This window comes from Salmo salar, chromosome ssa18 (assembly GCF_905237065.1).
Source record: "Salmo salar chromosome ssa18, Ssal_v3.1, whole genome shotgun sequence".
NCBI lineage: Eukaryota > Metazoa > Chordata > Actinopteri > Salmoniformes > Salmonidae > Salmo > Salmo salar.
Window position 1 is genome coordinate 79,742,571 of NC_059459.1, and position 15,072 is coordinate 79,757,642.

General features: G+C 43.4%; 1 protein-coding gene across 5 annotated transcripts in view; it reads left to right on the forward strand.

The window, feature by feature from the left end:
* Positions 1-11,385, forward strand: part of LOC106578136 (uncharacterized) — a 38,704-nt gene extending 27,319 nt beyond the window's left edge. For all 5 annotated transcript variants that reach the window (XM_045701618.1, XM_045701619.1, XM_045701622.1 and 2 more), the window contains 4 exons: positions 7,938-8,026; positions 8,938-9,036; positions 9,999-10,081; positions 10,283-11,385. In XM_045701618.1, coding sequence (XP_045557574.1) covers positions 7,938-8,026; positions 8,938-9,036; positions 9,999-10,081; positions 10,283-10,733 — 722 coding nt within the window. In that variant the 3' untranslated portion in view covers positions 10,734-11,385. The remainder of the gene's footprint in view (positions 1-7,937; positions 8,027-8,937; positions 9,037-9,998; positions 10,082-10,282) is intronic.
* The last annotated feature ends 3,687 nt before the right edge of the window (positions 11,386-15,072 follow it).

Sequence of the window (15,072 nt, forward strand, 5' to 3'; positions counted from 1 at the left end):
TCTAGAGTGGCTGTTATAGCCCTGTAGTTCCATTAATCACCTGGTCTAGAGTGGCTGTTATAGGCCCTGTAGTTCCATTAATCACCTGGTCTAGAGTGGCTGTTATAGGCCCTGTACTTCCATTAATCACCTGGTCTAGAGTGGCTGTTATAGGCCCTGTAGTTCCATTAATCACCTGGTCTAGAGTGGCTGCTATAGTCCACATGCCTGTAGCTCTGTGCACTGACAGTATCACGTGCATAACTTGTAGTTTGATTATAATGACCTTTGGGTAGGTGTTTTTGGGTTATACATCGGGAACACGGAGTCAAACGCATGTAGAATCTCTTTCAACCAGGTGGATGGAATTCAACTAGTGTTTTCACAATAGTCCAATAAAATCAATCATCTCAGTCATTCTACAAGATACCAAAACATGTTTGAGGGAACAACAATCAAGGTAAGTGATAAGGTTGGAACTCCCCTTTACTATCTCTCTATCTGGGTTTTAGTGGGTTTGGTGGGGTAAAATTAAGATTTTATATTAATTACATTTCCATTCTAGTTTTCTGATTCCTAATTCTATTGTGACATGTACAGTATATGAACATGCATGACTTGGTGCATTTGTTTACTGTGTTCTATTTGTTCTAGATATATGTGTTCTATTTGGTTCTAGAATCTAGATAGGTGTGTTCTATTGGTTCTAGAATCTAGATAGGTGTGTTCTATTGGTTCTAGAATCTAGATAGGTGTGTTCTATTGGTTCTAGAATCTAGATAGGTGTGTTCTATTGGTTCTAGAATCTAGATAGGTGTGTTCTATTGGTTCTAGAATCTAGATAGGTGTGTTCTATTGGTTCTAGAATCTAGATAGGTGTGTTCTATTGGTTCTAGAATCTAGATAGGTGTGTTCTATTGGTTCTAGAATCTAGATAGGTGTGTTCTATTGGTTCTAGAATCTAGATAGGTGTGTTCTATTGGTTCTAGAATCTACATAGATGTGTTCTATTGGTTCTAGATGCACGGTGGAGAGTGCTTGCAGAGGGTGAGAGAGACATTTGAAGAGGAGTTAATGTGGACCTGATGAGCAATGAGGAGGATGGCCTGCAAAACGGCAAACCAGTGTGGTTCGTCAAGCCCCCCTACTTCCTGCCCTTAGTCAAGAACCACAGAACCGCTTGGAGAGGGATCAGAGCTACTTGGCGAGTCACACCACATGGACCATGTCTGTGGAGTTTTCATTAAGACAACCCAAATCCCACAGACCCCTCAAACCTCAACTGTATAGCACCCCCAATGGAGGCTCGCCCGGGACCAAGCTGAACGACTCCTGTGCTTGATTCTTTTGTTGCTCTTTGCATTTTGAATACGCTTGTTCATATTCCTCCCTATGAGGTATATCCCTCACCCCAGTTAACCCATGTAAACAGGTAAGCACCACATTCCAATGCAAAGATGAATTCATGTTTTTTCTAAAGAATTGAGCAGAGTATTGGGCAGGAGGTATCCAGCTTTGCCCAGGGCGAGCCTTCATGGGGGGGGGTCCAGCTTTGCCCAGGGCGAGCCTTCATGGGGGGTCCAGCTTTGCCCAGGGCGAGCCTTCATGGGGGGTCCAGCTTTGCCCAGGGCGAGCCTTCATGGGGGGTCCAGCTTTGCCCAGGGCGAGCCTTCATGGGGGGGTCCAGCTTTGCCCAGGGCGAGCCTTCATGGGGGGTCCAGCTTTGCCCAGGGCGAGCCTTCATGGGGGGTCCAGCTTTGCCCAGGGCGAGCCTTCATGGGGGGTCCAGCTTTGCCCAGGGCGAGCCTTCATGGGGGGTCCAGCTTTGCCCAGGGCGAGCCTTCATGGGGGGTCCAGCTTTGCCCAGGGCGAGCCTTCATGGGGGGTCCAGCTTTGCCCAGGGCGAGCCTTCATGGGGGGTGTTACTTTAGTTTCAGGCCTAAATGCAGATGCTATTATCTGTTTTCTCCTGCACTACTGAAATGAATTGTCATCCTTCCAGAAGTGTATTTGTGTGTTTTAGTCAAGGAACTAAGAGTTTGTTTTAGTAACATCACGAGGGGCTGGATAACCTTGATAGTGGCGCTTCAATTGTATTTCTGGAAAAGATGAACAAACCCTGATGTGTGACAATAATGCAAATGATTAAAAGTCATTTATTCATGAATTCATTAAATAATGAATTGTGTTTTTAATATACCAGTGAAAGCCACTAAAGCAAGCTAGCAATGTCTAGCATTGGTCTTCAGTGGGGTGAATAAGCGTAACCTTGAGTTAGCGCACGGCCATTTGCTGACATTTATGGTAGAGATGTGGACGGACATGTATTGTAACTTAAATTGAATCAAATTTAATTTGTCACATGCGTCGAATACAACAGGTGTAGACCTAACAGTGAAATGCTTACTTACAAGCCCTTAACCAACAATGCAGTTCAATAAATAGAGTTTAAAAATGTTTTTGAACTAAATAAACTAAAGTAAAAAATAAAATAAAAAGTAACACAATAAAATGACTTAACAATAACGACGCTATATACAGGGGGTACCGGTACTGAGTCAATGTGCGGGGGTACAGGTTAGTCGAGGTAATTTGTCAATGTGCGGGGGTACAGGTTAGTCGAGGTAATTTGTACATGTAGGTAGGGGTGATGTGACTATGCATAGATAATAAACACTGCCTAGAATATAGGTCCTGAATGGCAGGAAGCTTGGCCCCAGTGATGTATTGGGCCGTACGCACTACCCTCTGCAGTGCCTTATGGTCGCATACCGAGCAGTTGCCATACCAGGCGGTGATGCAAATGGTCAGGATGCTCTCGATGGTGCAGCTGTAGAACTTTTTGAGGATCTGGGGACCTATGCCAAATCTTTTCAGTCTCCTGAGGGGGAAAATGTGTTGACTTGTCCTCTTCACGACTGTCTTGGTGTGTTTGGACAATGATAGTTTGTTGGTGATGTGGACACCAAGGAACTTGAAACTATCGACCTGCTCCACTACAGCGCTGTTGATGTTCCATAACCTCTGACCTCTCACCCTTATCTCACCCATATCTCCACTCTCCACACTAGTCTAGACCCACTATCCAGTACTGTAGTCTAAACCCACTACCAAGTACTGTAGTATAGACCCACTATCCAGTACTGTAGTATAGACCCACTATCCAGGACTGTAGTCTAGACCCACTATCCAGTACTGTAGTCTAGACCCACTATCCAGTACTGTAGTCTAGACCCACTATCCAGTAGTGTAGTCTAGACCCACTCTCCACACTAGTCTAGACCCACTATCCAGTACTGTAGTCTAAACCCACTGTCTAGTACTGTAGTCTAAACCCACTATCCAGTACTGTAGTATAGAGCCACTATCCAGTACTGTAGTCTAAACCCACTATCCAGTACTGTAGTCTAGACCCACTATCCAGTACTGTAGTCTAGACCCACTATCTAGTACTGTAGTCTAAACCCACTACCAAGTACTGTAGTATAGACCCACTATCCAGTACTGTAGTATAGACCCACTATCCAGTACTGTAGTCTAAACCCACTACCAAGTACTGTAGTCTAAACCCGCTATCCAGTACTGTAGTGTAGACCCACTAAACAGTACTGTAGTCTAAACCCACTATCCACACTAGTCTAGACCCACTATCCAGTACTGTAGTCTAAACCCACTACCAAGTACTGTAGTCTAAACCCGCTATCCAGTACTGTAGTGTAGACCCACTAAACAGTACTGTAGTCTAAACCCACTATCCACACTAGTCTAGACCCACTATCCAGTACTGTAGTTTAGACCCACTATCCAGTACTGTAGTCTAGACCCACTATCCAGTACTGTAGTCTAAACCCACTACCAAGTACTGTAGTCTAAACCCGCTATCCAGTACTGTAGTGTAGACCCACTAAACAGTACTGTAGTCTAAACCCACTATCCACACTAGTCTAGACCCACTATCCAGTACTGTAGTCTAGACCCACTATCCAGTACTGTAGTCTAAACCCACTATCCAGTACTGTAGTCTAAACCCGCTATCCAGTACTGTAGTGTAGACCCACTAAACAGTACTGTAGTCTAAACCCACTATCCAGTACTGTTGTCTAAACCCGCTATCCAGTACTGTAGTGTAGACCCACTAAACAGTACTGTAGTCTAAACCCGCTATCCAGTACTGTAGTCTAAACCCGCTATCCAGTACTGTAGTCTAGACCCGCTATCCAGTACTGTAGTCTAGACCCGCTATCCAGTACTGTAGTCTAAACCCACTATCCAGTGCTGTATTACAGACCCACTATCCAGTACTGTAGTCTAGACCCACTATCCAGTACTGTAGTCTAGACCCACTATCCAGTACTGTAGTCTAGACCCACTATCCAGTACTGTAGTCTAAACCCACTATCCAGTACTGTAGTCTAGACCCACTATCCAGTACTGTAGTATAGACCCACTATCCAGTACTGTAGTCTAAACCCACTATCCAGTACTGTAGTATAGACCCACTATCCAGTACTGTAGTCTAGACCCACTATCCAGTACTGTAGTATAGACCCACTATCCAGTACTGTAGTCTAAACCCACTATCCAGTACTGTAGTCTAAACCCACTATCCAGTACTGTAGTCTAAACCCACTATCCAGTACTGTAGTATAGACCCACTATCCAGTACTGTAGTCTAAACCCACTATCCAGTACTGTAGTCTAGACCCACTGTCCAGTACTGTAGTGTAGACCCACTATCCAGTACTGTAGTATAGACCCACTATCCAGTACTGTAGTCTAAACCCACTATCCAGTACTGTAGTATAGACCCACTATCCAGTACTGTAGTATAAACCCACTATCCAGTACTGTAGTGTAGACCCACTATCCAGTACTGTAGTATAGACCCACTATCCAGTACTGTAGTCTAGACCCACTGTCAGTTCAGTTCCCCTTTGCCTCAGTACCAGAACAAACTATTGTCAGCTGGACAGAGAACAAAAGGTTCCTAGTCCATCAGACACTGTCATTAGACCAGGAGTGCTGTTTTATGCAGGGTGTATTAGGCTATTAGTAGACAGCTAGGTGCAGTGTGTGTGTGTGTGTGTGTGTGTGTGTGTGTGTGTGTGTGTGTGTGTGTGTGTGTCAGAGTCAGTATTTCAGGTAAACCACACGACCTAACCCTAACCCACAGCACACACACATCACACAAACCACACTGCTATTAATACTGTTATTAAATGGGAAACCTTTGTACTTAACATTCTCTCTATCTCTCTCTCTCTCTCTCTCTCTCTCTCTCTCTCTCTCTCTGACTCTGTCTTCTCTAGGTAGTGATGTGTGCTATTAATACTGTCATTAAACGGAAACCTTTGTACCTACCATTCTCTCTCTCTCTCTCTCTCTCTCTCTCTCTCTCTCTCTCTTGTCTCTGTCTCTCTCTCTCTTTCTCTCTCTCCCTCTCTCTCTCTCTCTCTCTCTCTCTCTCTCTCTCTTTCTGTCTCTGTCTCTCTTTCTGTCTCTGTCTCTCTCTGTCTCTCTCTCTCTCTCTCTCTCTCTCTCTCTCTTTCTCTCTCTCCCTCTCTCTCTCTCTCTCTCTCTCTCTCTTTCTGTCTCTGTCTCTCTTTCTGTCTCTGTCTCTCTCTCTCTGTCTCTCTCTCTCTTTCTGTCTCTCTCTCTCTGTCTCTCTCTCTGTCTCTGTCTCTGTCTCTCTCTCTCTCTCTCTCTGTCTCTCTGTCTCAAATCAAATCAAATCAAATTTATTTTTATATAGCCCTTCGTACATCAGCTGATATTCTCAAAGTGCTGTACAGAAACCCAGCCTAAAACCCCAAACAGCAAGCAAAGCATGTGAAAGAAGCACGGTGGCTAGGAAAAACTCCCTAGGAAAAACTCCCTAGAAAGGCCAAAAACCTAGGAAGAAACCTAGAGAGGAACCAGGCTATGAGGGGTGGCCAGTCCTCTTCTGGCTGTGCAGGGTGGATATTATAACAGAACATGGTCAAAATGTTAAAATGTTAAATGTTCATAAATGACCAGCATGGTCAAATAATAATAATCTTAGTAGTTGTCGAGGGTGCAACAAGCACGTCCGGTGAACAGGTCAGGGTTCCATAGCCGCAGGCAGAACAGTTGAAACTGGAGCAGCAGCACGGCCAGGTGGACTGGGGACAGCAAGGAGTCATCATACCAGGTAGTCCTGAGGCATGGTCCTAGGGCTCAGGTCCTCCGAGAGAAAGACAGAAAGAGAGAAAGAGAGAATTAGAGAGAGCATATTTAAATACACACAGGACACCGGATAAGACAAGAGAAATACTCCAGATGTAACAGACTGACCCTAGCCCCCGACACATAAACTACTGCAGCATAAATACTGGAGGCTGAGACAGGAGGGATCAGAAGACACTGTGGCCCCATCCGATGATACCCCCGGACAGGGCCAAACAGGCAGGATATAACCCCACCCACTTTGCCAAAGCACAGCCCCCACACCACTAGAGGGATGTCTCCAACCACCAACTTACCGTCCTAAGACAAGGCCGAGTATAGCCCACAACGATCTCCGCCATGGCACAACCCAAGGGGGGGGCGCCAACCCAGACAGGAAGACCACGTCAGTGACTCAACCCACTCAAGTGACGCACCCCTCCCATGGACGGCATGGAAGAACACCAGTAGGCCAGTGACTCAGCCTCTGTAAAAGGGTTAGAGGCAGAGAATCCCAGTGGAAAGAGGGGAACCGGCAAGGCAGAGACAGCAAGGGCGGTTCGTTGCTCCAGCCTTTCCGTTCACCTTCACACTCCTGGGCCAGACTATACTTAATCATAGGACCTACTGAAGAGATAAGTCTTCAGTAAAGACTTAAAGGTTGAGACTGAGTCTGCGTCTCTCACATTGGTAGGCAGACCATTCCATAAAAATGGAGCTCTATAGGAGAAAGCCCTACCTCCAGCCGTTTGCTTAGAAATTCTAGGGACAATTAGGAGGCCTGCGTCTTGTGACCGTAGCGTACGTGTAGGTATGTACGGCAGGACCAAATCGGAAAGATAGGTAGGAGCAAGCCCATGTAATGCTTTGTAGGTTAGCAGTAAAACCTTGAAATCAGCCCTTGCCTTAACAGGAAGCCAGTGTAGGGAGGCTAACACTGGAGTAATATGATCAAATTTTTTGGTTCTAGTCAGGATTCTAGCAGCCGTATTTAGCACTAACTGAAGTTTATTTAGTGCTTTATCCGGGTAGCCGGAAAGTAGAGCATTGCAGTAGTCCAGCCTAGAAGTAACAAAAGCATGGATTAATTTTTCTGCGTCATTTTTGGACAGAAAATTTCTGATTTTTGCAATGTTACGTAGATGGAAAAAAGCTGTCCTTGAAACAGTCTTGATATGTTCTTCAAAAGAGAGATCAGGGTCCAGAGTAACGCCGAGGTCCTTCACAGTTTTATTTGAGACGACTGTACAACCATCCAGATTAATTGTCAGATTCAACAGAAGATCTCTTTGTTTCTTGGGACCTAGAACAAGCATCTCTGTTTTGTCCGAGTTTAAAAGTAGAAAGTTTGCAGCCATCCACTTATTTATGTCTGAAACACAGGCTTCTAGCGAGGGCAATTTTGGGGCTTCACCATGTTTCATTGAAATGTACAGCTGTGTGTCGTCCGCATAGCAGTGAAATTTAACATTATGTTTTCGAATGACATCCCCAAGAGGTAAAATATATAGTGAAAACAATAGTGGTCCTAAAACGGAACCTTGAGGAACACCGAAATTTACAATTGATTTGTCAGAGGACAAACCATTCACAGAGACAAATTGATATCTTTCCGACAGATAAGATCTAAACCAGGCCAGAACTTGTCCATGTAGACCAATTTGGGTTTCCAATCTCTCCAAAAGAATGTGGTGATCGATGGTATCAAAAGCGGCACTAAGATCTCTCTCTCTCTCTCTGTCTCTCTCTCTCTCTCTCTCTGTCTATTCTAGGTAGTGATGTGTGGCTGCAGACTGAGAGGTCTCTGTTCAGTAAAGCGTTGACAACCCATGGAAAAGACTTCCCTCTCATCCAGCAGATGGTACTGTAACAGTACTGATGTTAAATACAGTAACAGTACTGATGTTAAATACAGTAACAGTACTGATGTTAAATACAGTAACAGTACTGATGTTAAATACAGTAACTGTACTGATGTTAAATACAGTAACAGTACTGATGTTAAATACAGTAACAGTACTGATGTTAAATACAGTAACAGTAAATACAGTACGTAGGCTAGACCCACTATTAGGAACACAACATGAACACACGTACATACCCACACACAGATTCATGACAAAACATTAGGATCACAACATGAACACACGTACATACCCACACACAGATTCTGACAAAACATTAGGAACACAACATGAACACACGTACATACCCACACACAGATTCTGACAAAACATTAGGAACACAACATGAACACACGTACATACCCACACACAGATTCATGACAAAACATTAGGAACACAACATGAACACACGTACATACCCACACACAGATTCTGACAAAACATTAGGAACACCACATGAACACACGTACATACCCACACACAGATTCTGACAAAACATTAGGAACACAACATGAACACACGTACATACCCACACACAGATTCTGACAAAACATTAGGAACACAACATGAACACACGTACATACCCACACACAGATTCATGACAAAACATTAGGAACACAACATGAACACACGTACATACCCACACACAGATTCTGACAAAACATTAGGAACACAACATGAACACAAACATGCACGCACAGTCAAATAATAATCCCTGGGTTTCATAAGAAAAACACTGCAGCTGAGCAGTCACTCCTTCATGTGCTAATTCACAGCTCTGTTCTCTTCCTGCAGTACATGCAGATTTGGAACCAGCCATTTATTCACACCTGTGTGTGTGTGTGTGTGTGTGTGTGTGTGTTTGCAGGTGAAGACGAAGTGTGTGTCTCAGTGTGTTGAGTTCTACTATCTTTCCAAGAGACTTCCTGACAAACAGAGAAAGCAGAAGGAGCAGGAACAGATGAGTGTAAGGAGGAGGAGCCACTCACTGCTGATGTCCCATTCGCACTGTCATCTCTCTCTGTCTCTCTCTCTCTCTCTCTCTCTCTCTCTCTCTCTCTCTCTCTCTCTCTCTCTCTGTCTCTCTCTCTCTCTCTCTCTCTGTCTCTCTCTCTCTCTCTCTCTCTCTCTCTCTCTCTCTCTCTCTCTCTCTCTCTCTCTCTCTGTCTCTGTCTCTGTCTCTCTCTGTCTCTCTCTCTGTCTCTCTCTCTGTCTCTCTCTCTCTCTCTGTCTCTCTCTCTCTCTGTCTCTCTCTGTCTCTCTCTCTCTCTCTCTCTCTCTCTCTCTCTCTCTCTGTCTCTCTCTGTCTCTGTCTCTCTCTCTGTCAAACTCATCTATGCAACTCATTTGGCCCCCGTCTTCACCGAGGTCCGGGGACCGTACTTAAAATGTATTATATATTATATATGTATCGGGGTTAGGGATAGTTCTCTATCAAAAACTCCATTGCTTTTGGAATTTGTGCTTCTCCCTGACTGTCTAGCTTTCGTTTTGATGACTGTTAGCAAGCTGGACAATCTGAAAATAGTAGAAATGTATCATTTCTACACGGTTTCCATTTGACACATCTCTGATTCACTGGCTCTTCTGATTCACTGGCTCTTCTGATTCACTGGCTCTTCTGATTCACTGGCTCTTCTGATTCACTGGCTCTTCTGATTCTTCTGATTCACTGGCTCTTCTGATTCACTGGCTCTTCTGATTCACTGGCTCTTCTGATTCACTGGCTCTTCTGATTCGCTGGCTCTTCTGATTCGCTGGCTCTTCTGATTCGCTGGCTCTTCTGATTCGCTGGCTCTTCTGATTCGCTGGCTCTTCTGATTCCCTGGCTCTTCTGATTCGCTGGCTCATGTTCTATTGAGGCTCAAAGTCAGAATGTCTCCTAGAGAGAATAAAAATATTCTATGGTACTCCGATATCCTTTTACAGGTGGTGTCCCTCCCTAAACCGATGGAAGTACTGGTTCCAGCCCCGTCATTGGCTACCAGCTTCCCCTGTAAGCAGTGTGGAAAGTGAGTTTGACCAATGAGATTGAAGAATCAACATCAATGTACTTCTCATCTTTACACAAGTCAGCAGGCACAACTTTGAACTCTCTAATCGATCTCTCCATCTATCCATCTCTTTTTCTTTCTTGCACCCTCTTTTTTCCTTCTCTCTCCACTCTCTCACCTCTCTCCCTCTCTCTCTCTCCCCTTTCTCTCTCGCCATAGGATGTTCTACAAGATAAAGAGTCGTAACGCCCATATGAAGATCCATCGGCAGCAGCAGGACGACTGGAGACACCCAGGCCTCGGCCTCAACCCAGCCCAGAACCTCACCCCCAACCTGGGCACCAATCTACCCCATTGCCAGGCTTCAGGTCGGGCCTACCTCCCAGGCCCCATCAACAACAACAGTAACCACCATATTGGTGGTGCTCACACCATCATCAACAACATCAGTGTTCCGAACAACAATACCGTAACCAATAGCAACTGTGTCACTGTCAATGACTCCACCTCTAATCAGAGGGGACCCGTTCCCCTCCTCTCTCTCCACCACTCATGGGACTCGTTTCAGGTGAACTCTGACCCTGCGGCGGTATTCTTCTGTGACCCGGAAGTGAAAGCTGCGCTTGGAGTCATGGGGGGAGGGGTGAAAGGTCAAATCTTGTGGAAGTAGCATCAGAGATACTGTATATAATCACGAGATGGTCTTGTCTCTGCCCTAACAATGGGTGTCATTGTCGCGAAGACGGAAAGGCAGGCGAGAGGAGGCGAGATCAAGTGGGAATATTCTAGCTAATGAGAGGGCAGATACGATCAGGTGGGAATATTTTAGCCAATGAGAGGGCAGATACGATCAGGTGGGAATATTTTAGCCAATGAGAGGGCAGATACAAGTGTGAACAATAGACACAACTCCGATATAAAAGTTTTTCTTGAAGTTGCCGAGATCTCTCGTGCGTCCACTTATATCAGTATATTCGTAACCACCTAAACAATACGAAACCTCTATTCGATCAAAGAAGCCTCACATAACAAATGACCAACACTATCTCATTAACCTTGATACAAAATACATCCCCACTTGGTCTGCTTATCGCTATATTCTCTTTGTCAGATTTTGACGGGAGTGGAGCCTCTCACTTAGCCTCTTCCTCTGGTAGTATTCTAGAATCAGAACAGACTGACATAATTCACTTCCTTTCTATACTGCTTGGTTTTGGTACGGTCAAAGACATGTGATAAAGTGTTATACATTTGTACAGTTTTTGTATTTGTATTTAAATACTTTGAGTTGCTTTGCGTTTCATAAAAAAATATATATATAATAATGTTTCTGTATGTTATTCCATTTCACCCACACACACACATGAACACACTCAGCCATCAGAGGGTAGATATTGACATAGATGGACTAATGTTGACAAGGGGCTGCACATTCTGTCTCTACAGCTCTCTAAGTGGCTATGGTCCTCGCCGATGTTGTGTAAGTTTCAGTTGATGGTTAACTGTAGCTGAGTACCCAAATTGCTCCCTATCTCCTATGTAGTATATTACTTCTGACCAGGGCCCGTAGGAAAATAGGGTGTGATTTGAGACCAGGCTGTGTGTTTGTGTCTCTGGCCTCTTTTCTGTAGCCAGGTTGCCAGGTGCTGGGGTCAACTGTGACATCACAGGGTTCTAGAATGAAGAGGGTTCTGGGAAGGAATATAGGGAGGCGATGAGTGTTCTAGAAGAGTAGTAGTCGTAAACAACAAAAATTAACAATCATCATAGCCACTCAGCTTACAGACTCCTCTTAATAAGCCAATCAATACCCACCTGGACAGATAGTCAGGCCTATCAGCATAGAGTAATCCCTCATATCAACCCCAAGACCCGCCCCATTCCAACTCGATAAGAGAGTAAGATGACTCTAAAGCCAGTCTTGTGACTCTAAAGCCAGTCTGGTAGCTCTAAAGCCAGTCTGGTGACTCTAAAGCCAGTCTGGTGACTCTAAAGCCAGTCTGGTGACTCTAAAGCCAGTCTGGTGACTCTAAAGCCAGTCTGGTGACTCTAAAGCCAGTCTTGTGACTCTAAATCTTGTGACTCTAAAGCCAGTCTGGTGACTCTAAAGCCAGTCTGGTGGAAATGAGTTGATTATTAGTTTGTGGTGGTGTAAGACAAATGAAAACACAAAGCCAAGTTGCTTTGTGTAATGCTAGCCTTTAAGATCACATACAAATATTCCTTGGTCTGTGTGTACGAGGTGATCGAAGGTCAGTTGTTATGGTTAGTTGTTATGGTCAGTTGTTATGGTTAGTTGTTATGGTCAGTTGTTATGGTTAGTTGTTATGGTTAGTTGTTATGGTTAGTTGTTATGGTTAGTTGTTATGGTTAGTTGTTATGGTTAGTTGTTATGGTCAGTTGTTATGGTCAGTTGTTATGGTCAGTTGTTATGGTTAGTTGTTATGGTTAGTTGTTACGGGTAGTTGTTATAGTTAGTTGTTACGGGTAGTTGTTATGGTTAGTTGTTATGGTTAGTTGTTATGGTTTGTTGTTATGGTCAGTTGTTATGGTTAGTTGTTATGGTCAGTTGTTATGGTCAGTTGTTATGGTTAGTTGTTATGGTCAGTTGTTATGGTCAGTTGTTATGGTCAGTTGTTATGGTTAGTTGTTATGGTTAGTTGTTATGGTTAGTTGTTATGGTTAGTTGTTATGGTCAGTTGTTATGGTCAGTTGTTATGGTCAGTTGTTATGGTTAGTTGTTATGGTTAGTTGTTACGGGTAGTTGTTATAGTTAGTTGTTACGGGTAGTTGTTATGGTTAGTTGTTATGGTTAGTTGTTATGGTTAGTTGTTATGGTCAGTTGTTATGGTCAGTTGTTATGGTCAGTTGTTATGGTTAGTTGTTATGGTCAGTTGTTATGGTTAGTTGTTATGGTTAGTTGTTATGGTTAGTTGTTATAGTCCGTTGTTATAATTAGTTGTTATGGTCAGTTGTTATGGTTAGTTGTTACGGGTAGTTGTTATAGTTAGTTGTTATGGTTAGTTGTTTTGGTTAGTTGTTATGGTCAGTTGTTATGGTTAGTTGTTATGGTTAGTTGTTATGGTTAGTTGTTTTGGTTAGTTGTTATGGTTAGTTGTTACGGGTAGTTGTTATAGTTAGTTGTTATGGTTAGTTGTTTTGGTTAGTTGTTATATTTAGTTGTTACGGTCGGTTGTTATCGTTAGTTGTTATGGTTAGTTGTTACAGGTAGGCTATATACAGGTAGGCTATATACAGGTAGGCTAATATACAGGTAGGCTAATATATACATAGTCTTATACAGTAACAGGTAGGCTTTATCGTCACTATATACAGGTAGGCTATATACAGGTAGGCTAATATACAGGTAGGCTAATATATACAGGTAGTCTATATACAGGTAGACTATATACAGGTAGGCTTTATACAGGTACACTATATACAGGTAGGCTATATACAGGTAGGCTACTATACAGGTAGGCTAATATATACAAGTAGGCTAATATACAGGCAGGCTATATACAGGTAGTCTATATACAGGTAGTCTATATACAGGTAGGCTATATACAGGTAGGCTACATACAGGTAGGCCAATATACAGGTAGGCTATATATAGGTAGGCTATATACAGGTAGTCTATATACAGGTAGGCTACATACAGGTAGACTATATACAGGTAGGCTATTATACAGGTAGTTTATATACAGGTAGTCTATATACAGTTAGTCTATATACAGGTAGTCTATATACAGGTAGGCTAATATAAAGGTAGTCTATATACAGGTAGGCTATATACTTGTAGGCTATATACAGGTAGTCTATATACAGTTGTGCCAGCCATAGAGATGGATACAGGTAGTTTTATACAGGTAGTCTATATACAGGTAGTCTAGATACAGTTGTGCCAGCCATAGAGATGGATACAGGTAGTCTTATACAGGTAGGCTATATACAGGTAGACTATATACAGTGTGCCAGCCATAGAGATGGATAAAGGTAGTCTATATACAGGTAGTCTATATACAGTTGTGCCAGCCATTGAGATGGATACAGGTAGTCTTATACAGGTAGTCTATATACAGTTGTCCCAGCCATAGAGATGGATACAGGTAGTCTATATACAGTTGTGCCAGCCATAGAGATGGATACAGGTAGTCTTATACAGGTAGTCTAATACAGTTGTGCCAGCCATAGAGATGGATACAGGTAGTCTTATACAGGTAGGCTACATACAGGTAGACTATATACAGTTGTGCCAACCATAGAGATGGATACAGGTAGTCTATATACAGTTGTGCCGGCCATAGAGATGGATACAGGTAGTCTATATACAGTTGTGCCAGGCATAGAGATGGATACAGGTAGTCTATATACAGTTGTGCCAGCCATAGAGATGGATACAGGTAGTCTATATACAGTTGTGCCAGCCATAGAGATGGATACAGGTAGTCTATATACAGTTGTGCCAGCCATAGAGATGGATACAGGTAGTCTATATACAGTTGTGCCAGCCATAGAGATGGATACAGGTAGTCTATATACAGTTGTGCCAGCCATAGAGATGGATACAGGTAGTCTTATACAGGTAGGCTATATACAGGTAGACTATATACAGTTGTGCCAGCCATAGAGATGGATACAAGTAGTCTATATACAGTTGTGCCAGCCATAGAGATGGATACAGGTAGTCTATATACAGTTGTGCCAGCCATTGAGATGGATACAGGTAGTCTATATACAGTTGTGCCAGCCATAGAGATGGATACAGGTAGTCGTATACAGGTAGTCTACATACAGGTAGACTATATACAGTTGTGCCAGCCATAGAGATGGATACAGGTAGTCTTATACAGGTAGGCATTATACAGGTAGACTATATACAGTTGTGCCAGCCATAGAGATGGATACAGGTAGTCTATATACAGTTGTGCCAGCCATAGAGATGGATACAGGTAGTCTATATACAGTTGTGCCAGCCATAGAGATGGATACAGGTCACTACTTGGAAA